The sequence below is a fragment of the Numenius arquata genome, chromosome 21, assembly GCF_964106895.1.
Source record: "Numenius arquata chromosome 21, bNumArq3.hap1.1, whole genome shotgun sequence".
Classification (NCBI taxonomy): Eukaryota; Metazoa; Chordata; class Aves; order Charadriiformes; family Scolopacidae; genus Numenius; species Numenius arquata.
Genome location: NC_133596.1, coordinates 6,155,037 through 6,182,956, shown reverse-complemented (window position 1 = coordinate 6,182,956; position 27,920 = coordinate 6,155,037). Strand labels below are relative to the sequence as shown.

General features: G+C 65.9%; 2 protein-coding genes across 2 annotated transcripts; both read right to left on the bottom strand.

The window, feature by feature from the left end:
• Positions 1-1,608: 1,608 nt before the first annotated feature.
• Positions 1,609-4,898, bottom strand: PEF1 (penta-EF-hand domain containing 1). The gene is made up of 5 exons (XM_074161909.1): positions 4,848-4,898; positions 4,543-4,726; positions 3,785-3,940; positions 3,090-3,233; positions 1,609-2,561 (listed from the first exon to the last, which is right to left on the bottom strand). The coding sequence occupies exons 1-5, from the start codon at positions 4,866-4,868 to the stop codon at positions 2,332-2,334; spliced, it is 735 nt and encodes a 244-aa protein (XP_074018010.1). The 5' UTR covers positions 4,869-4,898; the 3' UTR covers positions 1,609-2,331.
• Positions 4,899-5,798: 900 nt separating this feature from the next.
• On the bottom strand, positions 5,799-26,922 carry COL16A1 (collagen type XVI alpha 1 chain). Its single transcript, XM_074161890.1, has 70 exons — positions 26,847-26,922; positions 24,715-24,777; positions 24,466-24,583; positions 22,603-22,726; positions 22,239-22,514; positions 22,069-22,149; positions 21,605-21,736; positions 21,130-21,183; positions 20,129-20,164; positions 19,647-19,673; positions 19,416-19,478; positions 19,215-19,256; positions 19,081-19,125; positions 18,779-18,814; positions 18,567-18,629; positions 18,371-18,415; positions 18,190-18,285; positions 17,992-18,030; positions 17,657-17,701; positions 17,354-17,389; positions 17,047-17,163; positions 16,913-16,948; positions 16,759-16,794; positions 16,562-16,672; positions 16,425-16,469; positions 16,269-16,304; positions 16,109-16,162; positions 15,826-15,942; positions 15,716-15,751; positions 15,497-15,604; positions 15,264-15,386; positions 15,138-15,191; positions 15,013-15,054; positions 14,863-14,898; positions 14,580-14,633; positions 14,440-14,508; positions 14,264-14,317; positions 14,140-14,166; positions 13,912-13,977; positions 13,776-13,829; positions 13,627-13,680; positions 13,486-13,539; positions 13,342-13,386; positions 13,126-13,245; positions 12,695-12,730; positions 12,370-12,450; positions 12,164-12,208; positions 11,754-11,798; positions 10,326-10,379; positions 10,163-10,216; positions 9,735-9,788; positions 9,560-9,604; positions 9,404-9,457; positions 9,277-9,312; positions 8,945-9,007; positions 8,722-8,793; positions 8,473-8,526; positions 8,346-8,390; positions 8,029-8,073; positions 7,871-7,924; positions 7,737-7,790; positions 7,556-7,606; positions 7,311-7,400; positions 7,159-7,194; positions 6,974-7,018; positions 6,685-6,873; positions 6,544-6,610; positions 6,278-6,454; positions 6,099-6,176; positions 5,799-6,001 (listed from the first exon to the last, which is right to left on the bottom strand). Exons 1-70 carry the CDS (start codon positions 26,920-26,922, stop codon positions 5,799-5,801), a joined length of 4,872 nt encoding a protein of 1,623 aa, XP_074017991.1.
• Between the last annotated feature and the right edge of the window lie 998 nt (positions 26,923-27,920).

Here is a 27,920-nt window from a genome sequence, read left to right as displayed (position 1 = left end):
ACTGTTAGAGTGTGTGTGTCTGGGTGTGTATATACATATAAAGAGGTGTATATATATATATATATAAACAGCAGCGTCTGTGTGTACACACAGAGCAGGGTGTCTATCTATAGTTACAGCCACAGGATCTCTGTGTGTGCACACAGGGGTGTATAGCTGTACGTACACAGGGTGTCTGTTGCTGGTTGTGTGTGAATACAGCAATATTGGCTGTTTGGGGTGTATACGTACATAAACCGTGGTGTCTGTGTGTGTGTGTGTGTGTGCGTAGACACACACAAGGGTACCTATTACTATGTGTATAGATGTGTATAACTTTGGGTGTCTGTTAGTGTGTGTGTATCTACAGAGAGGTGTCTATTGGGGTGTGTGATGTACACAGGGGTGTCTGCATACAGGGGTGTATAACATATGTGTGTGTATATATGTATATATATATATATACACACACCGTGCTCATATATGACCACAACCCTGTATATATATCTATATACACACATACACACACATATATGCACACACAGAGGGGTGTCAGTAAGTGTGTGTGTGTGCCGTGTGGTGTTTGCGTACGTGTGTATACACAGGGTTATGTTAGTGTGCGTGTGTATATTTATATATGCACGGAAGTGTCTCACTCCATGTATGACATAGACACAGGGGTGTCTACATACACACACACGCACACACATGCTCTCTGACAGACTCCCTTGGTATTTTTTACATATATATAAAAATAAATAATAAATAATAAAAATGATATCTATATATTTTTATATATAATATGAATTATATTATTATATATATTTATAGATTTTTTTATATATATACACAGTCACACACAGTCATCTGCAGTCACACCCTCCCCAGTCATCCCTGCTGCTGCACAACAACCCTGCCCAGGAGCGGTGACACCCCACAACACCCCAGGAGGGTGACAGCTCGCACTGGGGGGGGGGTGACAGCCACAGCGCAGGACAGGGGGCGGCCCCCACCACCTCTGCTTCAAACCCCTCCCAAGCCGGGCAGCTCTGACTCAAGCGAGGACGATGAGAATTATCCCTGGAATGAGTTTTTGATGCTCTAGAACAAAAAGTTCTGCTTTTGGCCGAAGCTGAGGAAAACACCGACATCTGGTTATTGCTTCTAAAGGCATCAGATAAGAGACTCCATCTTTTAACTGTTTTCTTTCATGAAAACTCCTTCAACTCTATAGCAGCAACGTGCCTCTCGAAAAACATCTCTGAGGTTTCCCACCCATTTCTCATCAATTATTCCTAATTAAAGGATAATCACCTGGTGATCATTTTAAAACGACAGGCAAGAAGACCTTTGTGTTGGTCAAATCTTTCCATTCCTGGTTGTACCTCGGCAGGAGACCCCAGCACCTTATTTTCTGTGAGTTGACATGGAATGTGTTAAGAACCGACTTTGTGAAGGTGTACGGAGCCCTGGGAGCAGCGCCCGGAGCCAGGGGATGGGGACAGGAGGAGGGGGTGTCCCCATCCCCGCACCCAGAGCTACTGCCAGCCCCACAGCGGGGGTGACACGGGGCAGGGCAGCGTCCCCCCCCTCCCTCATGAGCCACCCCGCAAACACACAGCACCCAGCGACCGGTGCACAACGCCTTTTATTCAAAAGCTGTAAAAATAAGCTCTAAACCGTTTCCGAGTTTGGCTTGGGCAGGAAGGGAGGAATCAAAACAGACATTGGCAACAACAGGGGCCGGTGATCCAGGGACGCGGCTCCTTCCAGCAGCCGGGAGAGAAACGGGCTCCGTCCCCCAGGAAAGCCGGAGGGGCTGGATGCGCTCCCGGCAAGGAAGGGCCGTCCGCGAGGCAAAGAAAGCCGAGCTCTTCCATCGCTTGTGCCCTTCCTGCTGCTTTTCAAGCAAAGGCTCAGCTCTTGGTCACCGGAGAGTCCCCAAAAATGTGGCGAGACAGGGATGTTCCACTGCAAACATCCCGCCCCCAGCAGAGGGACGGCGCAGGTGGGGTTCGAGTGGGATCTTCTGTCTGGCAAGGGAAGATCTAGGTGCTCCCTGGGAGGCAGGGCACAGGCTCGCTACCGGTTTGGCTGTCCCACCCCATGGCACGGCTCCAGTTTGGCGTGGAGGCACCCGCTGCCATCGAGTGGGGACAAGGGATTTGGAGCTGGGAGTGCCCCAGCAGGACTCGGGGCTCCTCAGGAAGAGCAGGCTGGAAAAATGGCTCAGGGGGAACAACTTGCTCTTCAGGAGGCTCGGCCACATCCCAGCGCGAGGCCGAGGATGGCTCCAGCTCCCGGAGAGCCCCGCAGAGCTCCCGGCCGGCTCGTAGCCCTGGGCCCAGGGCGTCACATCATGCGAGTCACAACCATGGTGAGGAAGTCCTCGTAGCTCAGCCGCACGTTGCCCACCAGCCCCGTGTCCTTCTCGCGGAAGGCGTCGGTGGTGCTCTGGAGCTGCATGCAGATCTGAATGAAGCGGTCGAGCTGGATGCTGGGGTTGGAGGATCGCTGGGCGTAGCGGGCCAGCAGCAGCTGGCTAAACTGGGGGCTGAGGTTGTAGCCCATCTGGGAGAAAGCTGAGAGGAAGAGACACTCGGATTAAACCCTCTGCGCCCGCCCTCCCGTGTGCTGGCGCACACCCCATCTCCCACCGCCCCGTGGTGTTCCCTTCCAAGGCGGGTGTGCGTGGGCAGGGCTTTCCAGAGGGAGGAACCAAACCAAGGCACGAATTCCAGACATTTTTCCTCTCCATCAGACACACACGCCCAAGAGTTCCTCCCAGAAAACAGGTTTTAGCCACATGCCATTTGGGGAGGGGGAATTTCGGGTTTCCTTAAGGAAGGAAGTTCATGCCCCAGTTCATGCGGCTCCTGCCTCACGGGAAGACTCAGCGTCAGCTCTGCCTCGGCCAGTTCAGCCAGCCTAGCGTGTCCCAGCGTGGCATGGACTGCAGCCAGGGCTGCGTGGGAGACACCCCAGGACCTCAGAGACACCCAGCCCTGCCACAGGGAGGGCTCCAGGAGTCACAAGGCTCGGGCAGAGCCAGACAGTGGTCCCCAGGGAGCTCGGTAAGGGCCAGGTTGGTGTCTCTGCCCCTCACCCACCTTGCTGGAGCTCGTTGAAGCTGATGGAGCCCGACTGGTCCCTGTCGTACTGCTGGAAGAGACTCTTCCACTGCTGGATGAAGCGCATCAAGGCTGAGAAGCCGTACACATCTATGCGTCCCGACCTGGTCTTATCAAACATGTCTGGGGAGGAAAAAAGGAAGAGTGGGAGCGGGGCAGTGAAAAGTGGAGCAAGGACACGCTACAGAAACTCCCAGAGAGCTCAGGACCTGCACCACGGCTCCCCAGCACCTGCTCCAGCCCTGAAAGCCCTCCCTCATCAGGCCTATGATCAACAGGGACCACTCAATCCCTAAGAGGCTGGTAGGAAACGGCAGCAAAATCCAATGCCTGGGCAAGAAGAGGAACAGGGCAACTCTGGCTGGCTACTGGAGCTCTCCCTCCCTTTGCTCCCCGGCTCTCTGGGAGTGGGGATTGGCTCAGCCTCACACAGAGCTGGATTCCCTCTCCCAAGCAGCATTTTGCACCCCTGACTCGTGTCCTCCACCAAAAGGGCACTTGGAGCTGCTCAGTTTGCCCAGCGCTCGCTCCAGAGAGCCCTCACAGACCAGCTGCTCAGGTAAGAGGGGAAGGCAGGCTGGGCTGGGCTTCACCCCGACAGAGGCTCATCTCAAAGAGAGCAGAATAAAAAGCAGGGGGAGGGCAGGAGGAGAGCAGGGAGGGCCCAGACTCACTTATCATCAGCAGACAGGTCTCATCGTTGAACGCCGACCAGTTGGAGTTGACCAGCGCCTGCTTCAGCTCCTTCACGGAGATGTACCCGCTGTGATCGGCATCGACCGACTGGAACCAGGAGAAGGCCTCGGGGTCCACACCCGGGGGGACATTACCTGGGTGGGGAGAGGCCATCAGTGACTCCCGTCTCCCCTCAGAGAGGCCGCTGGCTGGTCCGTCCCTGGGGACAGCGTGCGAGATGCAGCCAACACCCAGGGACTAGTCACCACTCCTGCCCTAAGCAGCTTCCCACAGCCACGCGATCCCAGGAAAACAGGTTAGTGAGGGCCGGGGCTTGGCAGGCAGCGTGGGGCGGCTGGGAGGGGGAAGGAAATGAGAGCCCTGACGGAGCCCAGGGAGGGAGAGCAACCCACGGGGCTGCTACTGCCTCATAAACCCGGCAGCGCCCGGAGACAGATACGCAGCTGTGAGGTTTTATTGCTGGCGCTCAAGGGCTGCGGCCTGTTCAGCACCGCGCTCCCTCCTCCTCCTCCTCCTCTTCCTCTCTCTTCCTCCTCCGCAGGATTTTAAAATAATAAACGAGGACTTTGCAATTCCCTCCACATGAAGTATTTAGCCAACCTGGGCAAGGGGCGCCGAGCCAACCCCCACTGCCACAGAGCAGGGCCGGGACCGGGCTGGGGAACCCCACCACCACCCCTGGGCCACCCCGGGGACCGGGTACCCGCCGCACGGAGGACCTCCGGGCCCTGCTCACCTCCGGGCCCCGCCGTTCCGTAGGGCCCGGGCTGGGGCCCGCCGTAGGGGCCGGGCTGGCCGTAGGGTCCTCCGGGCGCGGCGCCACCTCCGTAGGGACCCCCGGGCGGGGGCTGTCCGTAGGGAGCCCCGGGGTAGGGCCCTGGCGGGGGCGCGCCGGGAGCCTGTCCTGCACCGGGGAAGCCCTGGGGAGGGGGCAGAGCCCGGCGTGAGACCGGCACCGGGCACCGCTCCCCTCCTCGCCCCTCGCCCCGGCATCCCCTCCGTGCCCCCCGGCCCGCCTCGGCCCCGCCGCCGCGGCCCCACCTGCCCCGGGTACGCCGCCATGACACCGCTACCGCCCCCTGACCCCCGGTTCGCCCCGCCCCCAGGGGACGTCACCGGAGACGCACTCGCCCATTGGCTGCGGCGGCGCGGTCACGCGGAGGCCCCGCCTTCCTGCCGGTCAGCTGGGCGGGGCGGGCGGAAGCGGGGCAGTGACGCGAGGGAAGGGCGCGCCCAGGAGTCTTAAAACGGCAACGACACCCGAGGGGGTGGGGCCCACCGAGACCTGTGGTGTCCCCCCGGAATCGGAATCGGGATCTACCCGGGAGCTGGTCCGGGATCAGCCCAGGAGGCAGGACCAGGATCAGCCTGGGAGGGGAGCTGGCATCCCACCTATATCAGGGCTGGATCCCCCTGGGAGCAGGACCGGGATTCCCCCCAGAGGCGGGGCCAGGATCAGCCCAGGAGCAGGGCCGGGATCTCCCCTGGATCAGAGCTGGGATCGCCCCAGGCCCTGGTCTGGGATCCCTCCAGAGGCAGGGCTGAAATCTCCTGGAATTGGCACAGGGATGCCCTAGAATCAGGGCTGAGATCTCCCCAGGAACGGGGCTGGGAACCCCCCCAGATCACACCTGGGATCTCTGGGAATCAGGGCTGGGATCTCCCCAGGACATGGGCTGGGATTCCCCCTGAGACAGGGCTGCGACTCCCCCCAACATCAGGGCCAGAATCCCCCAGGATCAGGGCTGGGATCCGCCCCCCCTCCCCCGCAGCCGAATGAGGAGACGGGAGGCGGGGGGGGGGGGCACCAGCACGGGTGTATTTGGCCGGGCAGGATCCACCTGCCCTCACTATCGCGACAGAGCTGTACAACACCCGCGCACACACACACACACCCCCCCACGACAGGCACAGCCCCCGGCACAGCGGGGAAACAATATTAACAGCAAAGGCGGGAGGTGCGGGGGACACGGGGACCCCCCCCCCCCGCCATCAGCCGAAGGGACCCTTGACGTTTTTGGGCTGGAAGAGGGGCTGCTCCAGGGGCATGGCGCCCATGCACTCCGCCGGGCTGCAGTGCCCCGTCTTGCCCGGCTGCCCCGTGGCTCCCGGGGGGCCAGGGATGCCGGGGATGCCCTGTTGCCCCACGGGGCCTGGGGGGCCCATCTTCCCGTAGCCTGGTGGCCCTTGGGGACCTGGAAAAGACAGAAAGAGAGAGGGAGGTGGCAGGGTGGGGGGCTGGCAGCGAGCCCCAGCATGGGGCTGGTGGCCACGCGGAGGGACGGGGCTCACCTGGGGGTCCCGGGGGGCCGCTGTCCCCCATCACCCCCACGCCTTTCTCGCCTTTCTCTCCTTTGGCGCCCGGCTCACCTGGAGGAGAGGTGGATGGAGAGGGGTGAGACCGTGGCACAACTGGGAATGCCATGGGGACACCGGGGAATGCCACGGGGACACGAGGGAGCAGCACCTACCCCGCATGCCTGGCACCCCCTGCCGCCCCTCTCTGCCGATCTGCCCCGGCATCCCTGGGGAACCGGGGGGTCCCGGCCGGCCGGGCAGCCCGTCCTTCCCTGGGGGTCCGGGTCTCCCCGGGGATGCCACCATCTCCACCGGGAAGTGCAGCCGGGAGGTGTAGTACGCCATCCGCTCTGCGGGGAGAGGCAGCCGCGCTCAGCGGGGACAAGGCGATGCCGGGGTGCAACCGGCCCTCGCCCCCACCCCCCCGTCACCCCGTTACCGTCAAACATCTTGCTCAGCTCCTGCCGGATGAACCTCTTGATCTCGTCGTAATTCACCACGTCTCCCTGGGGGGATACGGGAGGGGACATCACCACTGGGTCCTGTGGGAGGACCCCGCACCCCGGCCCCGTCTCCTTACCATCATCCCCGGGGGTCCCGGCAGCCCGGGGCTGCCCGCGGGTCCCGGCGAGCCGGGGGGGCCCCTCTCTCCCGCAGGTCCCCGTGGCCCCACGATGCCCATGGAGCCGCTCTTCCCTGGCCCCCCAGGCATGCCGGCTCTGCCCTTCTCCCCGGGGTAGCCCCTCTCGCCGGGGGATCCAGCTTCACCCTACGGAGACGGGGAGAGGCTCAGCCCCGATCCCCCCGTCCCTGAGTGGGGTGGGGGGTGTCGGGATGGCCACGGTGGCACGGCCGGGCTCTCCCCTCACCTTCTGGCCGGCCGGTCCCGCAGTACCCGGTTTTCCTGGGGGGCCCTGGGGAGACAGAGAGGAGGGGGGTAGCAGGGATGTCCCCTCTGTGGGCACCCTGGGGACACCATAGCCATGCTGGGAGGATGCCATGGTCCAGCCCCAGATCCCGTCGGGCACATGAGCCGCAGAGCCTCTGCTCGTACCTCTTTACCGACAGGCCCATCTGGTCCCTGCTCTCCCTGCAAAATCAAAGTGGGGCAGCGTGAGACGGCGACTGACATGGTGCCACCCTTGAGGTCCCCATCACACCAGGGTGCAGGGGTCTGTGCCACCCCTCCTGCCCTGCTGCACTCACCGGTGGTCCTGGGTGGCCCGGGGGTCCCGGCTGTCCTGGCATCCCTGGCAGCCCTCGCTCCCCCGTGGAGCCCCGCTCGCCCTTCAGCCCCTGTGGGGAGGCAGGAGGGAGCCCGGAGCATCAGAGTCAGCGCAGGATGGGGATGGTGACCCCCAAACCCACCCTCTGAGGCACCCACCCGGCCCCCGCATCCCGCAGCTGGGGCTGTGATGGGGCAGGGTCCGGTCCCAGGCACCGGTACTCACCACTCCAGCGAGGCCAGCGGGACCCGGCTGTCCCGGGGTTCCAGGGGGACCCTGAGGGGCAGAGAGAGGGGTGTCAGCTGGAGAGGGTCATGGTGATGCCCTCCGTTCTGGAGGGAGGCTCTGCCGTGCTCCCCGCCATGGGCACTGTCCCAGTGCGCCGTGGGGGGCAGGTCCAACTCACGATGAGCCCTGGGGGTCCCTGCCGGCCTTGGGGTCCCATGGGTCCGGGGTCACCCTGGGAAAGGCAGCATGATGAGGGGGGGCATGGAGCCCATCCAGCCCAGGGCTCCTATGCCCATCCAGCCCCTCACTCACCTCTGCTCCTGGCTGGCCCGTGCTCCCCGGGGGGCCAGGTTTGCCACAGTCACCCTAAAAGAAGGAAGGGACATCATGGGCAGCGCAGTGCGTGGAGACCCTGGCCCAGGACCGAGGTCCCCAGGGCTGTCACCACCGAATGTCCCCCAGTTGCTCACCTTTGGTCCCGGGAGACCCGGGTGCCCTGTCTTCCCCTTGAAGCCCTGGAGGGAGAAAAGAGCTAGGTGGGGGGGGTCTCAGCTCCCATGAGCAGACCGAGGCAGGTGACCCCAACCCCAGTCTCTGCTGAGGACCCCATCCTGCAGTGCTGGGTCGGGGGGGGGGAGGGAATGCCTGCCCACCCACCCCCTTGGGCTCAGCATCCCCAGGAGCACATGGTGGGACAGTCCTGGCTCAGAGGACACCAGGTCCTGGCTGCAGGGACATGTCAGGCACTGAGCACCGGGGAGGGGTGACAAGGAAGGCTGTCACTCACCGGAGGACCCATCATCCCTGGTGGCCCAGGGGGGCCAGGGTCACCCTGGAGAGAAAGAGACACGGGTTGGGGGGTCTGCAGGGTGGCTGCCCCCCTGCCAGCACCCGGGAATGCCCCAGAGACTCACCCGCAGTCCCGGCTTGCCATCCTTGCCATCCAGTCCTTCCAAGCCAGCAGGGCCCTGTGAGGACAAGGAGGGGGTGTCAGAAGGTGGTTTGCACCAGGGGGCTCTGGGGGTCCCTGAAAGACCTGCTCTGGGCACCCCAGGTCCCTGGGGAATGGGTCCAGCCAGTGGCACTCCCCAAGAGCACCACGATACCGGTGGTCCTGTCCCCTCTGCCCCCCAAGAGTGGCATGGGGAAGGGGGGGGTCTTACCTGGATGCCTGGGGGTCCGGGAGGCCCAGGGGGGCCTGGCATCCCCGTGGGGCCACGCATGCCCTCGCTGCCCTGTAAGAGCCACAGGAGGTCACGGGAGCAGCCGGGGCTGTGCATCCCTTGGCCACCCCCCAGAGCAGGGGCCAAACCTGGCCACCAGCCCGAGGGACGAGTGGTGCCACCACACAGCCACGTCCTGGTGGCACCCACCCACAGCACTCACCTTCTCAGCCGCGGGCCCTGGTGGCCCAGCTGGACCAACTTTCCCTGGGAAGCCAGGGGGTCCCTAAAGAGAAGAGGGGTGCTGAGCGAGGGGGGACACCGTGGTGGGAGAGCCCAGTCTCACATGTCCCACCATCTCCACACTCATTTTAGCAGGTTTGCTCTGGGGCAGCTCTCTCCACACCCAAGTCCCACAGAACATCCCTGTGTCCCCCTGGGAGAAACCCCCATCCCCAGCTGGCTCCCTGACCCCGTGGGGACACAGGGACACAGCCAGGGCTGAGCATCATCTCCTGGGGACACCCCGCTGCAGCCCCGGCAGGACATACTCACCGGTGGCCCCGGGAAGCCGGGCTGGCCCTGGAAACCCTGTGGAGAGACAAAACCGGAGCTGGACCCCGACGGCCACATCCCACTCGACAGGGGTCCTGGGGGTCCCTGTCCCCTTGAGGATGCTCACCTGGTCCCCCTTCTCGCCGGCGCTGCCTGGGAGCCCGCGCTCGCCCCTCGGTCCCTGCAGAGAGAGGGGGTGAGGTGGGTGGGGAGCACCTCTGTACCTGCGGCCACCCCTCCTCCCTCCCCACAGCCCCCCAGGAGGAACAGGGTAGGCACCTACCGCTGGCCCCGTGGGACCGGGGAGGCCATCCAAGCCGGGGGGTCCCTGGGAAGGGCAGGAACAGGGTCAGATGGATGTGGCTGGAAGGACCTCAGCCCCAGTGCCCACAGCAAGGGGGGAGCCTGGGAGAGCCCCCAGCCCCTCTGCCCCTGGAGCATGGCCCTGAGGGACTCACCAGTTCCCCCTTCTCCCCAGGGGGGCCCAGGTAGCCTCGCTCACCTTTGATGCCCTGGGGAAGGAAGGAGATGAAGGCACAGGACAGGGGACAAGCTGGGACATGGGGAACAGATGGGACATGGGGCATGGATGGGACATGGGGGGACAGATGGAGCGTGGAAGGGGTACAGGGATGGATGGGGAAAGTTGGGGCACAGATTGATGAAGCGAACAGTTGGGCAAGGGACAGGGCACCAGGAATGTGTGGGATGGGACGGATGGGACAGGGATGAGCCCTGCAGGGACATGGCGCTTGGTGCCCACTGGGATCCCCCAGCTGCCTGCCCTGGCAGCATGGGGAGTCCCAGTGAGCACCAGGGAGGGACATGGGGATACAGGAGGTGTCTGGGGGCTGGCACGTGCTGCCTGGCTCCCCATGGTACTCACGGGAAGGCCGGGGGGACCCGTTGCGCCGGGGTAACCAGGCTGCCCTGGAGGTCCCTGTGCAGGAAGAGGACGATGCTGAGCTACTGGCAATGCCCCAGCCAGGTGCCCAAAGCCCATGGAGCACCAGTGTGTCCCCCACGTCCCCTCCTCCCACACCACTCACCGGCTCCCCTTTGGCTCCAGCAAGCCCAGCAGGGCCACGTTCCCCCTGGAGACCCTTCAGAGGGAGAAGAGAGGAGCTGCAGGGGGGTCTCCCACAGACCCTGCCTGGGGCTGTGCCCACCTGGCAGCACAGCCAGGCAGAGTGTGGGAGCCAAGGACCCCATGGAGTCTGTCATCTCCACCAGCCCGTGCTGGCCCCAGCCTGCCCGGCACCTCTGGGCACCGGGGAGGACCCGCTTGGCACCTGGGTGGGCTCCCTCCAGCCATGGCACTAGCCACATGCACCAGGCTCAATGCCCAAGGGTGGCCGGGTACGCTCTCACCCAGAGACAGGTCATTGCTGTGGCCCCTGGGCAGGACCCATGGGTAGCCCCGGTGCCATGGGGCCATGGAAAGCTCAGTCCTGGGGTGGGGGTGGGGGGGGGCTGTGTGGAGTGCCCAGCTCCCCACACCCCGGCCACTGCCCAGGACACGCTTCAAACCCCAGCTCCAGCCCGGTGCCACCCGCTGCCTCCCTGTCCTCCCAGGGCACACCAGGCATGGGTGACACGAGTGACAGCCGGGAGCCCCCGTGCTCCATGTCACAGGGCTACCGGGGCAGGTTAGTGAGGTGACAGGGTTCCAAGGCGGTGGAGGCTGGACAGGACACACTGGCACACCGCAGAGCGACGACCCACACAGACCCACAGAGACCCACAGAGACCCACACAGACCCACAGAGACCATGGTGTTACAGTGACATTAGTGGACGAGGGGACAGGAGCAGGACACGGCTGGCACGGATGAGGGAGGGCAGAATCCTCTGAGAGCCACCGGCGCGGCCCCACCACCGCCTCGTGCCAGGAGGGAGCACGGGTGGAAGCAGGAGGATGAAGATGAAGGTGAGGATGAAGATGGTGATGAAGATCAAGATGGAGATGGTGGTGGAGGCTGGCTGATCCCAGAGGAGCTGGGGACCAGGGGAGGAGGAGGATGAGCCCAGGCAGCACTGGACTGTTCCCCAGAAAGGGCAGCAGCCGGTTGCCATCTGGTACCCCCAGTGCACCCCACAAGCCGTGGGCACCAAGCTGGGGTAGCAGCTCCCCGTCACACTGAGAGTGACTGAGCCGAGCCAGCCCGGGGGCTACAGCCATCCCTGGCACACCTGGATCCCACGGCGAAGGGCACCAACACAGGGCACCGGGGCCAGCAAGTGACAGTGCCAGGTCCCTCAGCTCAGGAAGAGCTTTCCCGAGCCTGCAGACCCCCGGGTCCGCTGAGACCCCCCCTGCCTGGAGATGGAGGAGGTGGAAATGGGAGGATGGAGATGAGGTGGAAGGGGAGGGGGGGGGGGGGGGCGGCTGCTCCCAAGGGGGACAGGGACAAGGGACACAGCCAAACCAAGCGGCAGCAACAGAGGGCACAGAGCAGAGCCGTGCTGGGTCCTTACGGGCAATCCGGGTGCGCCAGGCGTTCCAGGAAAGCCTGGGGGGCCCTGAGGGGAAAAACAGGGAGGTCACAGCCTGGAAACGGCACCCGGGAGCCTGGGCTGAGCCCTCAGGATGCCGCACAGCGGCCGGGCACGGGCTGGCTTGGGCTCAGCCTCCCACCAAGCTGGGCTCCTGCTCTGTCTCCGAGCTGGCAGCGCCTTCGCCTCCATCTCCAGACTCGCCGGGGGACAGCCATGCCGTGCTGCACCTCCTCCTCGCCACGGCCCCGGCCCTCTGCCCATCACCATGGCCTCGGGGCAGGGCGCCGGGCCCCCTTGGCAACTTGCAGTGGGGGGCTCCAAGCCCCCCAGGACCATAACATGATGCCCGCGCAGCCTGGCAAACTCTTGCCCCGGGCAGGGGTACTTACGATGGGCCCGGGTGGTCCCGGAGGTCCTCGCAGTCCTGGTGAGCCCTGGGGAGAGACGGCGGGGTCAGATGTGACCATGGTGGGGATACAGCTCTGCTCCAGCTCTGAGGGGCACCGAGGGACCACCCACGGCCACTGGGAAGGGCTGGGATGGCAGGGGGTGGCCGGAGGAGCGGGGCAGCACCGGGGACCGGGAACACACCTACCTGCTCGCCTCGCTCTCCGGGGATGCCCGGGGCACCCGGTAGCCCGGGATCACCCACGCAGTCCGAGTCAGGGCTGTCACCCTGCAGGGAGCGGAGACACGTCAGAAGCTGGGGACAGCTCTGCCCATGGCTGAGCCCTGCCAAATGCCCCCAGAAGCAACCTCCGCTCCCCAAAGCCCCAGTGCTCCTGCAACGAGGGGACAGTGCCCGGTCCTGCCCCAGCGGGGACCATCCCTGCAGCACCTTGGGGACCGGGGAGCAAGACCAGGGTGGCAGCTCAGCCCCGGGGACAGGGAGAAGGTGCCCGGTGGCACGGTTCACTCACCCGAGCCTCCTCCGCTCTCGGGAGCTGGGCAAAGCACTGGAAGAAAACCCAGGAGTCACCTGGGGATCCCCTGCAGCGGCGGTGGGGGGGGGGGGCACTGGGGGAGCCGAGGGGCACAGAGCCCCACACCTCGCACCCCTCGGATGCTCAGCACCCCCTGCTCCACCCCACACAGGACAAGCCCATCACCCTGGGGACCCCATCCAGGTAGGCAGGAGCTGTGCATGGGAGATTGCCCACATGCCAGGCAGGACCAGCAGCGTGCCCAGAGCGTGCCCGCAGCGTGCCCAGCCCTGCAAGCGCTTTGCACAACTTGCCACACAAACCGATGACCAGGGGCTCGGGAGCATCTCTCCTCTTCACCCCAAAACCCACTGGGAGCAGGGAGTTTCGGGTACCGGCATTCCCAGCCAGAGGTGGGCAATACTCACCTGGGCACAGCTCTCGCTGCCGGGGGCACCCGGCATGCCCCCACCGTCCCCGTTCTCTCCCTTGACGCCGCTGGGTGCTTCAAAGGCTGCCTGCAGCTGGGTGCAGTCCCCGCAGAGGGTCTGGGGGAAGGTGGGGCGTCAGGGGCACCCCGAAGGGCTGGGGGTGCCCTCGGGCACGACCCACGGTGGGAAGGAGCCCCGTCCCCATGCTCTCACCTTCAGGACCTCGATGTTCCTCTCAGCCATGACGGCCAGTGGCCCCTGGAAGAGATGAAGGAGGGAAGGGGATGGTCCTCACACCGGGGGGAGCAGGATGGGGGGGTTACTGGGGGGACTGCTGAAGGCACAGCCGTTACCTACCAGGTCTCCAGCCGGTCCGGGCAGTCCTGGCAAACCGTTGTGTCCTGGCATCCCCTAAAGCCCAGAAATTAGAGCTTGAATATCTAAACCCTGCGCTAAAAGCTGGGCAGCATCGCTCTGCTCCAGTCTCCCATCGCTCACCTGGCGGCCCGGGGCACCGGGGGGACCGGGGGGGCCAGGTGCTCCGGGGGGACCCTGCAACACCCCAAAACACAAACAGAGAGAGGTGGGGGGTGAGGCGGTGGTGGGCGGGGAGCTGGTGGGCACATTGCAGGGGGGCCAGCACCCACCTGTGGACCCGGCTGCGGCTGCCAGGACATCCCGGTCCACAGTCCTGGGGCTCCCTGGGGCCGAGAGAAGGGGAAGAGGGTTCAGAGGGGGCGAAGCGGAGTCAGGGGGGTGCCCATGGGTGCCCACAGTGCTTACCGGCATCCCGGAGTAGCTGGGGTCCTGGCGGGGTGCTGGGGGACAGGCGCACTCCCCAGGGTCTCCCTGCAGAGAGAGGTGGTGAGGGAGGGCAGGGGGTGGCAGGGAGGGCAGTGGGGTGACAGTGAGGGTGACAGGAAGGGCAGGGGGTTGACAGGGAGGGTGGCAGGGTGACAGGGAGGGCAGGGGGGTGGCAGGAAGCACAGCTCAACCCCAACCCTGACTCACCTTCTCGCCCCGGGCGCCCTTCTCCCCCTGTGAGGAGGAAAGATGGAGATGGGCATTAACAGGCAGCCCCTGGTCCCCCCCGCTCCGATGCCTCACAGCCCCCCTGTCACCCCCCCGTACGTACCGGCTGCCCACTGGACCCGGGCACCCCGGGGAGCCCCCGCTGCCCTTTGGGGCCCTGCGAGGAAGAGGAGGGGGAGTAAGTTCAGCTCCATGCTCGGACCACAGCACGGTGGTTTTTAGCCAGCGTTGAGGGGTCAGGGGAGGATGATGATGCCCATCCTGGAGGGCAGGACTTACCGGTGGCCCTGTGATGCTGGTCCCCGGTGGCCCAGGGGGTCCCATGGCACCTTTGGACCCCGGAGATCCCTGCAGAGGAAGGACAGCAGGAGTGGGGGGGGGCAGGGGAGGGGAGGGAGGGCTGGGGGACGCTCCCTTACCTTGGCACCTTTCTCTGCTGCCATCCCCGGGGGTCCCTGGGGTCCGGGGGGGCCCTGGGGGCAGGAGAAGGCATTAGCTACCCCCAGCACCTCCAGCCACCCCCCTGCCCACACAGCGAGCTGTGAAGACAGCACTGTCCCCAGGGTGGTCTGGCCAGGATGCTGCTGCCACCACCTGCACTGGGGGGAGGCTGATGCTGCAGGGGTGTGATCCCCCCAGCTTGCAGAAATCGGGGGGGCTGGCAGCTGCCCCATCTCCCAGGGCTGGAGAAAAGCTACTTACGGGTGTCCCGGGTGGTCCGGAGCTCCCGGGCTCTCCCTGGGAAAAACAGAGTGTGTGAGAGCCGGCAGAGCCACCTGGCATGACATGGCACAGGATGGCACGGCACAGCATGGCATGGCACGGCATGGCACGGCTTCCCACAACACCCACCTGCGGTCCCGGTTGGCCGATCCCCCGCGGTCCCGGCTCACCCTAGGGAGACAGAGGGACAGTGAGCAGCCCCCAGGTCCTCCCACCCGGCATCCAGCCGCCCCCACCCCCGTAGCCCCACTCACCTGCAGCCCCTTCGGTCCGGCGGGACCCTGAACCCCGGGCAGTCCCGGCTTCCCCTAAAACACAGCAGGGTCAGGAGGGCACGATGGCACGGGGCACCCATGGCACAGCGGGGAGGGGACACTCACGGGTCTGCCCGGCTGGCCGATGCCTGGGGGGCCCTGGTCCCCTTTGGCCCCGGGTTTTCCCGGGATGCCAACCACATCCGAGAAGTCTCCATGAGGAGCAGGACCTGGCTCGCAGGCATCTCCCTGGAGAGGAGGGAGCATGGGAGGGGAGGTTGGGATGGGAGAGGGATGGAGGGGGTGGGTGACACCCCGGTGACAGGATGTGGGTCCCCATACAAGTGTGGGGGTCTCACCTTCTCGCCTTTGGGGCCGGCCGGACCCCTGATGCCAGGCTCACCTGACAGCCCTGGGACACCAGCCATGCCCGGGGTACCCGGGTCCCCAGGGCTACCTGCATCCCCCTGGCAAACAGAGGGGACAAGGCTGGCACAGGGCAGGGGGGCACACAGCACTCCCCCAGCCCCCTCCGCCACCCCCAGCCCTGCCAGAGCCCCTTCCCCAGCCCCTCTCACCTTCTGTCCCTTCTGGCCATTGTCACCAGGTTTGCCCTGGGGGAACGAAAGAACGGGTCAGGGCACAGCATCCCCTAAAAATGGTACCCGCCAGTGCCGGGGGGACTCACCGCTCTGCCCGGGGGGCCATCCTGGCCCCTCTCCCCCAGTGGCCCAGGCACAGCCAGCACCGTCGCTGCTCCTTCGAGGGCCTGTGGCATGGGAGGGCATTGCCCACACGACTCGCCCTGTGGAGGGGACATCCCAGTTGGAGCGTGGCTTCAGGGATGGGAGCACGGCAGCCCCCACCGCTCTCCCCATCTCAGGGCTGTCCCGTGCAATGAGTTGCACGGGTCTCAGCAGGGGTGGTTTAAGGGACAGGGGGTCCCAGGGGGTCCCCAACACAGCGCTCACCTTCTCTCCTTTGAGCCCCCGCACACCTGGATCCCCCTTGTCTCCCGGGAGCCCCTGCACCAAGAAGCCACAGCAGAGATGAGAGTACGGCCCCCAGCACCCAGCTCCTGACCCCCCTGGGCTCCCAGCACCCACCCTGAGCCCCCACACCCTCACTCACCGGTCTGCCCATGGGTCCCTCCTGGCCGCCATCCCCCTGCAAGACATCAGGGTCAGGCCCCATAGGAAGCTGAGGCTGCCCCCACCTCGTGGTTGGAGCCATTCCTACTCCTTTGGGGGCGTGCAGAAAGCGGGGTGGGCGTTGGGGGTCACTCACCTTCTCGCCCTTGATGCCAGCCAGCCTGGGGAGCCCCATTTCGCCCTGCGAACACCCCACAGGGTCACACACCCACCCGGGGTGGACGGGGTGTCCCCCCGGCATGGGAGATGGGGGACTCAGCCCCATGTACTCACTGGTAGCCCCGGTTGCAGCGGCGCCGGTGCCGGTTCACCCTCGAGCCCTTCGGTGGGACCCCGCAGCAGCGCAGCAAGGACACGAGCATCGCAGGACAGGCAGGAGTCCCCCTGCGAGGGCAGTGAGAGGGCAGAGCTCGGGGCGGGGGGGCATGGGGGCTGCCCATGGGGTGGGATGCACAGGGACAGACACTCACCTTCTCCCCTTTTATCCCGTGGATGCCGGGGTCTCCCTGGGGAGGAAAGAGTGGAGCTGGGCAGGGTGCTGCCAGCACGGGATGGAGGGTGCTCAGTGTCCCCCGGCTCTGGCTGGGGATGAGCCAGCCCATCCCTCACCCCCACGTCACCTACCCTGTCCCCTTTGGGTCCCGCGGGGCCGGGTCTGTCCTGGGGAATGGAGAAATAAAGAGGGAGTGTTAGGGATGCTGAGATGAGACCCTGCTCTGCCCTCCAACCCCCCCGCAAGCCCCCGGGTTCAGACTCACCGAGACCCCATCCTTGCCAGGCGCTCCGGGGGCTCCCCTGGGTCCCGGCTTGCCAGGCAGCCCAGTGGCACCCAGCATCCCCTCGGAGATGGTGGGACACACCTCGCATGGCTCACCCTGCCCATGGGGACAGTGAGACATAGCCCTGGGCTGGGGGGCCAGTCCTTGGGGTGGCCCCGAGATGTCCCAAGCAGCCCCGAGCACTGGGGATGGGCACCGCGGTGCCGGCAGGGGCTGCCGTGCCCGTGGCCATGGCACAGTGAGACGTGGCACAGCCCCCACCGGGCCACCCTGCTGCTGGACCCACCTTGTCTCCTTTCGGCCCCAGGACACCGGGGGGTCCCTGTGGGAGGAAGGCAGGGAACAGGGTGCTTCAGGGAGCCCCTGAGACCAAGGTTTGCCCCAGCAATGCCACCCAGCACCCCCCAGTCCCTGCCACCTGCCGTGGCACGGTATGGTCCCAGCCTCAAACGAGGCCGCTGGCTCTCCCAAACCCCCTCTCGGCGCCTGGGCTGGGATCCCACCACCGGCTCTGGCCAAGCAGCCCCGACCCTGAGCCAAGAAACCTGTCCTTGACCCCGGGCTTTGGCTCCCGGCTCCCGGTACTCACTGGCATCCCAGGCGATCCTCCGGGTCCAGGAGCTCCTGAGCTGCCCTGGAGCCAGAGACAGGAGAGTCTGAGCCCGGCAAAGGAGAAAACCACATCCCTCGGCACCCCCAGCACCCTTATCCCCCCAGGGGGGGTTTCCTGCCCCCCTCAAGCCGAGCCCTGGGCCACCCAGCTGGGGCTTGCCCAGCCAGCGGCACCACGAGCCAGTGCTGACTCAGCCGTGGTGGATCTGGCTCCAGCCAGGGATCCCTGGCACGACCCAGTGCCTGCCACGCCAAGCTGCCCTCGGCCAGGGTGGGGGGTGTCCAGGACCCCTTTTCCCACCCCCTATTCACCTTTTCTCCCTTTGGACCTGGGGAGCCACCAGGGTCACCCTGAAAGGGAAAGAGAATGGCGTTAGCCAGGCAGCTAGCCCCATCACGGAGCTCCGTGAGGGCACCTTAGCCCCTCCCGTGGTGATGCCCACCCACAGCCATTGCGTGCCGAGCCAGGGACACCACCTTGGCATAGCCCCATGTCACGGGGGTCCTTACCGGCTTCCCTGGAAAACCGATCCCTGGAGAGCCTGGCTTCCCAGGGGGTCCCGGCTCGCCGGCCAGCCCCTCGGGTCCCACGAGGCCGGGGTCACCCTAGAAGGCAAGGAGGGGGTGTCAGTGCTAGCAGTGCCAGTGAGTGCCCTGGCTCCCACCCACTTGCCCCCAAGCCCCCACCTACCTTCTGGCCCTTGGGACCCACCACACAGATCTCTCCGGGCCGGCCCTGCCAGGAGGGGAGCGGGGTGTGAAGACTCTGCACGTGCAGTGCCGTGCACACCACAGCGTGGGCTGGTCCAGCAGCCAGACCCAAATGCCCAGGGGATGCCCCAGGGGATGCCCCAGGGGATGCCCAGGTACCAACTGGCACTACTCACATCGCGTCCTGGCCGTCCTGGCTTGCCCTGCAGTCCCCCGTCACCCTTCTCACCCTTCTGGCCCTGGGGGACAGACGGATGTCACCCATGCCATCTCCCCTGCTGCCAGGGTTGGCATCGGCAGGTTCTGGCATCTCTGCTGCCATCCCAGGACCCACGGGGCAGTTGTCCCCACTGCAATGCCAGGAGACCCCCGGGTGGGCTGGACTTACCTTCTGCCCATCAGCGCCGGCTGCCCCTGGGACCCCCTGTGTGGGAACAGTGGGGCAAAGTGGGTGCCCATGGGTGGGCTTGTGCGTGCACCCATGGTGGGCTTGTGCGTGCACCCATGGGTGGGCTCGTTAGGGACTTCCCTCCTGCTCGTCCCACCGCTCCTTTCACCCACCACCACCCCCTGCGCTGTCTCCTCAGGGCTGGACCCCCACGTCCCACCCTGGGGCACACATGAGACGTGCGGTGGGGGTGTCATCCCTGGGTCCCCATGTCATGGCCCCATCTGCCAAGCATCACTTACCACCTCTCCGCGCTGCCCCTTCTCACCCTGTGGCCCCTCGGCGCACTGGGGAAGAGGAGGAGAGAGTGGGATGAGGGGGGGTAGCACAGCCAGGTGATGGGGTACATTGAGGGTTGGGTTGGGGGGGGTCTCACCTGCACGGGGCCACCGGGGTGGGTGCGCACGCAGTCAGCGCCCTGCGGGAGAGGGGAGGCAGCTCAGGGGCTCTGTCTGCACTGGCCATGGCCAAGGATGGGGGACCATGGGGGGCAGCGGGAGCCCTGGGAATCAGGGACCCCACAGAGAGCATCCCCAAGGCAGGGGGGTCCCTGTCCAGGACAGGGGGGGACACTCACACGTTCGCCTTTCTCCCCCTTGCCACCAGTGGTCCCAGGCAGGCCACGCTCTCCCTTCCCACCCTGCAAGAGATGGGGGGTGCAGATGACGAGATGGACCATGGGTGTCCCCATGTCCACCGCGGGGCCCATGGCTCCCAGGCAGCGATGCTCCGGGCACAGCCGAGGGTCTGCGTGGCCACGTCCCTGCTGGAGCAGGGCTCTGTGTATCCTGGGGGGTGACAAACCTACCTTTGGACCCGGGGGACCGAGGGTGACCTAGGGAGAGAGGAGAGAGGTGACCCGCAGCGCCCGGAGCCCCACAAGGGCACGCTGCTTCCCAGCGGCAGCGGGAGACAGCCCTGTCCCCATCATCCCAACACCCTGTCCCAAAGTGCCACCCCGGGAGCCCCATGGGGCAAGTGGGGTCCCAAATACCCACCATTCTCCGCCATCAGCCCCCCGCCTCCAGCCTGATGTTGCCATAGGAGTGGGGCCACATCTGGAAGGGATCAGAGACCTTCCCTGCAGCCAGATGTTGCCCATCCCTGGGCCAGGAGGAGCCTCAAATCACAGGGGGCTGGTGGCGATGGCAGAGTGGCAGGTGACACCCCTGGGCCACCACCTTGGTAGCTTTTTGCCAGTCCCCGCTCCCAGCCCAGCCCCAGCAGATAGGTCAGGGTCCCCATCTCCCCCCACCAGCACAGCCCAGTGCTGCCCAGTGGCACACTCACGTTTGCCGAGGCCATCTGCGGCGAGCAGGGAGGGCACTGGAAGAGACGGGGATGGCGTTTGGCACCAGCTCCATGCAGCACCCACAACCCGGTGGCACCCACAACCCGGTGGCACCCACAACCCGGTGGCCACTGCCCTGCTCTCCTGAGCACCCCACACCCACGGGGCTCACCCCGCAGCATCCCACCCTGCCAGACCTGGGGTGCCCGTGGGCACAGGGGGATGCCCGGGGCGGGGAAGGGAAAAGCCGGGGGAGTGTGTTCCCCCCGCCGGGTCCCCGGGGAGGCGAGCGGAGCAGCTGGCCTGGCACCCGGCTCTCCCTGCGGTTTTGTGGCTTGACCACAGCTCCACGGGGCCAAACCGGCCGCTCATCTGCTCCCACGGGACCGGGGACAGGCAGGATGGGGTTGCCCACACCCCCGGGCTCCCGTCCCCCAGCTGGGTTCAGCCCCATACCTCATCCCCTTGCTGGGTGTCCCCGGAGGGACCCCTGTCACCCTGTGGGGAAGTGACACTGAGAAAGGTGAGAAGAAAGGCTGGCCAGGCTGGTAGCCCCCACAGCCCCACGGTCCCCATGCTGTGGGACCTGGTCCGCACCCCCAGGGTCCCCAGCAGGATCCCACCGTGGGGTCACAGCTGCCCTGGGGGGACAGGGACACGCAGGGATGGGACACAGGGTGTGCTGGAGACGCTTCCCAGCTCCGGCAGAGCTCTGGAGACTTTCGGAGGCAACAAAGAGGCTCTTGGCCACGGCTGGGATTGCTCCAGCAGCAGCAGAGAACTAAGAGGGGCCTCAATTCCTGCTTGGGGGAGCAGAGCAGCCGCTTCTGCAGGCGTCCCCGCAGCTCTGGCAGCAGCAGAAAGTTCCCGAATGCGGCGGGGACAGACCCAGCCCGGGGCACGGATGGGCCCCCAGCACTGGTGGGAGGAAGGGGAGCGGAACCAAGTGTGCTGGGACCGGGGCAGAGGGGCTGGGACAACCTTTCCCATCTCCCCGCACCTTCTCCCCACGATCTTCCTTCAGGCTGGTCCTCCCTGAGGTCCTTGCTGGCTCCTGTGGAGAGAAAAGAGCACCCATGGGTGCTATCTCCCCTTGCACCCCTGAGTTATCCAGCCTGTGCACCCCGGTGTTATCCTGCCTGGGGCACCCATGGGTGCCACCCACCTGGGGCTGAGCCCCAAGCCGGTAGTTTGGCTGGTGCAGACCATCAGCAGGGCTGGAGAAACCCTCCCCTCCCTCGTTCCCCGGCATCTGGCCGCCGCCAGCTCCCTCCCTCCCCTCGCATCAAGCCTGGCGTGGTGGAAAATATGAGGCAGGGCTTTTCCAGGGGCTGAAACAATGTGGCTGCCAGCTCGGGGCCGGGAGCATCCCGTGCCGGGATGGGGACGCGTGCCAGGAGCATCCCCCACCAGGATGGGGACCCACGCCGGGATGGGGACCCGTGCCAGGCTGCCGGGGGGATGCCAGAGCTCACCATGCCCAGCGGCTCCTCCAGGCAGAAGCAGCGGGTGTACACCCGGCCCTCAGACTGCGGCGAGATCTCGATGAGGTTGCTGCTCTGCATCAGCTCTGCCTGCCGACGGGTCTTGGGTGCTTCCGTGAGGCACTGCCGGGAGACAGGGGGCTCATGGGGGGCTGCCGGGGTGAGAGCCAGGACCCCCACCCTGCCTGAGCACCCAGTGTGATTCAGGAGAGGGGTGCATCCTGCACCGTGCCCTGTGCTGGCCACGGGGACAGGCGTCAAGTGATGTCCCAGGGCTGGTGGAGAGCTGCCCTGCGTCCCCGGCCACCGCAAGCAGGAGGTGACCCACAGCGGAGCTCTGGCTGAGAGTCCTGCCCTCGCCGTGCCTCAGTTTCCCCTCTGGGGAAAACCCTGATGGTGCAGAGCAATGCCAGGGCCTGGCTGGGACTGGGGTGGGGGCTCGGGGGGGGACTCACCCCACTGGCTGAGATCTCACAGCACCCCTCCTGCCTGGCCAGCTCGGCGTCGCAGTAGATCTGAGCTTGCTGGATGTCAAACTGCAGCGGGAAGGGGACGGCAGGTCAGGGGCAGGCAGGGACGGATCCTGCACCCCCGGCAGAGTTCCCGCACCCCCGTGGGGACTCACCCGGACCGGGGTGCCACGCACAGCATCCAGCCCCAGGAAGGCATTGCCCTCCGGGGCCAGTGGCCGCCGGGCTGCCAGCGGCTTGGAGGAGATCGAGGCGCAGTCGAGGTGGACGGAGACGGCGAGGCTCTGCACGGCCACCACCACCTTGTGCCACCGCCCGTCAAAGAGGGATGCCACGGCCTTCCCCGCGAAGACAGCGCTGACAAACGTGGCTCCCGGCGCCCTGGCCTGAAACTCCAGGCTCTTCTCGGGGCCGTGCACGGCCAGGGACAGCTGGGCAGAGAAGGGACAACACCGTGCTCAGGGACGGCTCCCGGCTGTCCCCTTGCCATAGGAGCATCCCACCACCCCAGGGCCATACCTGGGGGTAGCCCTGCCGGTCGGTGACCTGGAAGAGGTACCAGTGCTCCCCAGTGCTGTTCTTCTTCAGCAGCAAGGTGAGGACGAGGGTGAAGGCGGGGGGCAGCCCATGGGGAAACACCTGCCTGCGGGGACAAGGCGTCGGGGGCAGCCGGACCCTGCACTGAGCTCCGACACTGGTGCTTGCACCGGCCCCACCTACGCGGCACCCGCTGGCAGCATCACCCCAACAGCCCCCCATGAGTCCTGTCGGGGTCTGTCCCCATCGGTGGCACCACAGATGCCATCAGGGCAGATTGAGCCCCAGATCCAAGTGGCAGCGCCTGGACCTGGAGCTGTTTGTGCCTGAGGGGGGCACAGGATGGGGCTGCCGGAGATGCCAGCACGTGGGCAACAGGAGCCAGACATGAGACGGACAACAGAGATGCTTCCTCCCATCCTGGCCCAGCACGGGGAACTCAGACCGTCCCCTGAAAGCTCAGCCCCACATCCTTCGCACCGGCCAGACACAGGGGACCGAGCATCCCCAGCCTGCCCCAGGCACCCCCAGCCACCGTCCCCATCCCCTGCCCCACGGCACAGCCGCCATCTCCACCGTGCACCCCCAAACACAGCCCTCCCTGGGTAGCTACAGCATGGGAGCACGCACTTCTCACCACAATATTGAATTTTAGCCCCAGGCAGCCAGGAAACACATCCCTGACCCCACAGGAAGGATGCTCCCACGCAGGCGGTGGGCAGGGGTCAGTCCCGATAGCAGCCTGAACCCCCTCCCATAGCGGGGAGCACGGTAGCCATTCCCCGGTGGGACCGTGCCCAGCTCGCCCGCAGCCCGCTCAACCACTGGAAATATTTGCTCCGGGCTCCGCTCTTTTCCCAGCCTCGGCTCTACCACACCAGCAATTTTCCAAGCCACCGCTCTGGAGCTGGACCAAGGCACGAGGAGCGGAGGCCAGACCCGGCGGTCCCCTCTGCGCTCTGCAGGGCACGGGGCTGTCCTCGTAGGGTGCCAGGGTGGAGGGGCACCCATGGGTGCCCACCTGGAGCTCGCGACTGGGCTACCGGGGCTACCCCCGCCCTGAGCATTCCCCAGGGCTGGCTCTGGGCTGCCGCAGGCACCCGGCCAAGAGCAACACCAGCCTGGAGCATCTGCCACCTCGAAGCCATCTAAGGACTTGGCTGCCCAGGTCAGGAGCCAAGGCTGGGTCTCCTTCGCCCTCGGCAGAGCCCTGTGCCCGACGTAGCCACTTGCCAGCCCCGGGGCAATGTGAGGACAGGCGGGTTGGAGGCAGGCAGGCATGCAAACCACAGCAGCTTCCTCCAGGAGCTGCTCACGAGGATGTGGACCTGCTCCCACCTTGCCACGCTGCAGCATCCCTGCCAGCATCCCTGCCAGCACCTCGGGCACGGCCGGGCAGGATGTGCCGGAGACGGTGGGGCCGAGGACCGGTCTCCGTGTGCCTCCCCCAGCAGACCCCCGTGGCCTCAGCAAACCCAGCAGAGCCTGCTCTGGGCGTTTGGAGCTTGTCTAGACCCTGGCGAGCGCCTGCCAAGCCGAGGAGAGCAGACACAGAGCAGCCACAGAGCCCTGCTTGCGTAAGGGCTGGCCACGACCCAGCCCAGCCGCTGCAGCCCGGGATTTACTTTCTAGGAGGAAGGTGGCTTGGGCAGTCCCAGCTTGGGACCACCAGCTCTGGTGGGAACACCACCCTCCTGGGTGCTGCGGAGCTGCCTGGCCTCTCCAGCACAAGTTAAGGGCAAAGCCTAATGAGTTTTGTCAAGGCTCCATCCTTAAAACACATGGGGATGGTGCCCGGAGGTGCTTTGGCCACCGAGGGCCACCCGGCGACCTGTCCGTACTCACTGCGTGGGCTGGACCAGCGGCACGGCGCCCAGCCGCAGCACCACCGGCCCCCGCGGGTTGCGGACTTTCTTGATGGAGGAGATCTTCAGCAGGTCGAACCTTTTAATCAGGTTAAAACCTGCAGGACAGAGCGGAGGAGGAGAGACCTGGGAGGGCTGACGGTCTCCAGGCAGGGTGGGGAGCCCACCCCTGGGGCGTTGGGGCTGCGCAATGACCCTGTCTGCGGGACAAGGCGGGGGCTTTCCTTACCCGTTATGTTCTCATACTTGTCCCCAACCAGATCCTCGTCCCAGAGCTGCGGGCATGGCTCCCCTGTGAGGCAAATCAGCAGGTCACCACGGTGTCCCCAGGGGCTGTACCAGCAGGGCTGGACCATGCAGAGCTCCCCAAGACCGAGTGGGTCTCGGGGTGCTGCCAGGAGCTCACCCTGACCCCCCCCTCCAGCCCCCCGAGGCTGCTGGCAGCCACGGGACAGCACGGATCCTGCAAACACGGCTCCCACGGCAGCAAAGAGCCCGCCAGGAGCCAAGCAGCAGGTTTGGAAGGGTTGGAAGGGATGGACGGTGAGTCCAGAGCTGGACCCCGGCCACCTCCCGCAGCAAGTTCACCAGGTGAAATGTTTTTCCCAGTTGCTGCGCGTTTTGCCTCAAAAACAGCCCCGCGGCTGGAATCGGCATCAGGAGACTTGGATGGGCGCCGTGGACACCCAAGGTGGGGAGATGACACCCAGAGCTGCCCGCTCGCCTTCCTGTCCCATCCTGGTGACATCCTCAGACCTGGTGGCCCCAGGGGACAGGCGCGAGAGCCCGGCCAGGGGACAGGCACGAGGCTGAGCCGCAGGAAATGCCGTGTCAGTGGCGATCACGGGGGATGCTGGTGTTGTTTGCAGCCGCGCTGATATATGACTGCTTTAGCAGCATCAATCCACCTCCGCTGGACGCTACCAGATGTTGGGAGGCGCGAGATAAGAGGAGGAAACATGGGGGTATCGAAAGAGGAATTTGTTTCGTCCCCGTGCACACCAGCCCCGGCGCAGGGATGGCCCTTGACGATTCACTTACCTCTTCCCCATCCCTCGGCCATTCCTGGGGGGGCAGCTCTGGCCCCCGTGGCCCCACTGCCCACCTCCGCCTCTGCCCGAGAGCCCAGCACCACCACGGTGGTTCTCCCCCGGGCTGACCAGTTGCTCGCACACGGCCAGCAGCAGCGCAGGGAGGTGCCCCTCACCCCCGGGACCCCCGGCAGCGGTGGGGGCTGCGGTACTGGAGCTGGCCCCACAGGCACGTGTCACGGCCGGGGGCAGAGTTCCCTCCCGCCGGCGGTGAGATCATCCGCAGCGGGGCAGGGGGTGGAAAGCAAAGCATAAATCACCCCGGCCGCGATCTGCTTTGAAGCCTCTCCCGGCCCCAAAGGGAAAATCTCATCTCCCCAACCCTCATTTGCCTAACGAAGGGCCGGGAGCCAGCAGGCCATGCCACATGGGACAGTGGGTGCCGGTGCCGGCCACGGGGTCCCTTGCAAAGCCGGGCAGCCCCCGGTCCCCACCGGGACGAGCCACCGCTCCACCCCCGCAAAGACTGATGCAACCGCGGCTTCGCTGCCAGCAGCTCCTCCCCAGCATCCGCCTCCAGCTCACCCCGTGCCACGGCCAGCCCCATGCCGGGACCCACACACAGCAGCCCCACAGCCAGGGACACCTCGGCCAGGACCCCCACGGGCTCAGTCATCGTCCCCCTGTCATGGTGACATCCCTGCGCCCTCCACCGTTGGCATGTACCATGGCCAAACCTCTTCCCACCTCGCCAAAATCCCCTCGGGGCCTCTGTGCATCCTCGCTGCTGCCCGGAGTGGTCCTGGCTCACCTACAGAGCAGCCTCCGCTCGCTCCCACCCGGACCCGGCTCCCGCACACGCTGCCGGACGGGACGGCGCTGGCTTTGTCGCCAGCTGGCAACAAGCTTCCCGTGGCCGGAACGTGGCCAAGCTCTCTCCCTCCACAAGCACCGTCTGGGCCACGGGGCGTTCCCGGTGCTCAGCCACTGCGGGGGCGATGGCGGGGTGTCCCCGGGCTGGCTCCCCGCAGCAGGGCTCGCTCAGCTCTCCCTGGCCCCCTGCCCGCACGGGATGCTGAGCAAAGCCCCGAAGCCCGGGCAGCCGGCGCTCAGCAGGGAGCCAAGGTCCGCAGCCGCCGCTCCGGCCACCGGTGCGCTCCTGCATGTGGTCCTGGCACGTGGGGACCCAGCATGGCTCACGGTGTCACCCGGCCACCTCTGCCCCACGATCCCTGGGTCCGACCAAACTCACCCCTCCTTTCCCTAGGGACAGGCAAGGAGGGGGTCGCTCCCACGCAGACCCCGACACCTTGCTCCCGGTGTCCCTTACCTTCTGCTGCCGTCAGCTCCTTCCCTTCGCAGGCGCTGACGAGCCCCGCGAGCGCGAGGGCCCAGAGACCCCTCATGGTGCCCGTGGCAGCGGCTCGGGGCCAAGACGGCTGCCTGCAAGGGAGAGAGATCGGGCAGCAGCGGGACAGGCACATGGTGGGCACCGGCCCGAGTCCCACAGCCGTGCGTGCTCTGGGGCACTGCCAGCACTGAGTTGATGCTGACCCCCTCAGCCATAGCTCGGGCAAGTTTTGGGGGTCAGCGTGGCCCTCATCCACTGCAGGATCCCCCGTCTGCACCCCACCCAGCCCAAGCACACAGAGCGAACCCCAGCATCCCGCCATTCACGGGTTCAGCCCAACCCCAGCACCCAGATTTACTCCAAACATCCGGAAACGCGGAGCCTGTGGTGCCCCAGAGCAGAACCGGGTGCCTCCTGCACAGACAACCCCCCCCCCCCCCCAGCCCCGGGGAAGGTCTTACTCCCTCCTATTTTATCTCCTGGTCCTGTTTGGATCCCGGGGTGGCCTGAAGCCCTGCAAGTCACCCCAACCTGGCCTCCCTCCTGCCTGCTTCCTGCCACGAAGCAAGGCAGGGCTGCAGGCAGCCGGAGCCGGGCGCCGGGACAGACCGGACACGTTCGGCTCCGCTGCAAGAGCGGGACATCCATCCCTGCGCCTTCGTCCCCAGTCACAGCAATCGGCGACCCCTGGGACCGGCGGCCCTGCCTCTGCCCTGCCTGCACCCAGCTCTCCCGCACCCCCCAACTCTTCCCTGCCCGCACCCCAACTCCCCTGCCCCGAACCTCTCCTGCACCTCCCAGCTACCCTGGCCCGGCATCGCCTGCACCGACCCCTGCTCCCCCCTATGCACCCCCCCCCCGGCACCCCCTCATGCCCCCACTCCCGCACCCCATGACCCCCCAGCTGCTCCCGCCTTTCCTACCCCCGCACCCTCCGCACCGGCGGGTCCCCACGGTTCTGGGACGCCGCCTCCCGCCCCGGGGCGGTGAATAATTATGATTAATTACGGGGAAATCCCCCGTTCCGCGCCCCCCCGACGGCAGGGCCGGGCT

Excerpts from the sequence above, each read along its gene's own strand:
- PEF1 (XM_074161909.1), bottom strand. The coding sequence starts at position 4,868 with ATGGCGGCGTACCCGGGGCAG. Across the intron at positions 3,941-4,542 it reads CGGAACGGCGGGGCCCGGAG|GTAATGTCCCCCCGGGTGTG; the intron begins GTGAGCAGGGCC and ends CTCCCCACCCAG. Across the intron at positions 3,234-3,784 it reads GACCTGTCTGCTGATGATAA|ACATGTTTGATAAGACCAGG; the intron begins GTGAGTCTGGGC and ends TTTCCTCCCCAG.
- COL16A1 (XM_074161890.1), bottom strand. The coding sequence starts at position 26,922 with ATGAGGGGTCTCTGGGCCCTCGCGCTCGCGGGGCTCGTCAGCGCCTGC. Across the intron at positions 19,257-19,415 it reads AGGGGGAGAAAGGCGAACGT|GGCGCTGACTGCGTGCGCAC; the intron begins GTGAGTGTCCCC and ends CCTCTCCCGCAG. Across the intron at positions 8,391-8,472 it reads ATGGCAAGCCGGGACTGCGG|GGTGACCCTGGCCCCCCTGG; the intron begins GTGAGTCTCTGG and ends CTTTCTCTCCAG.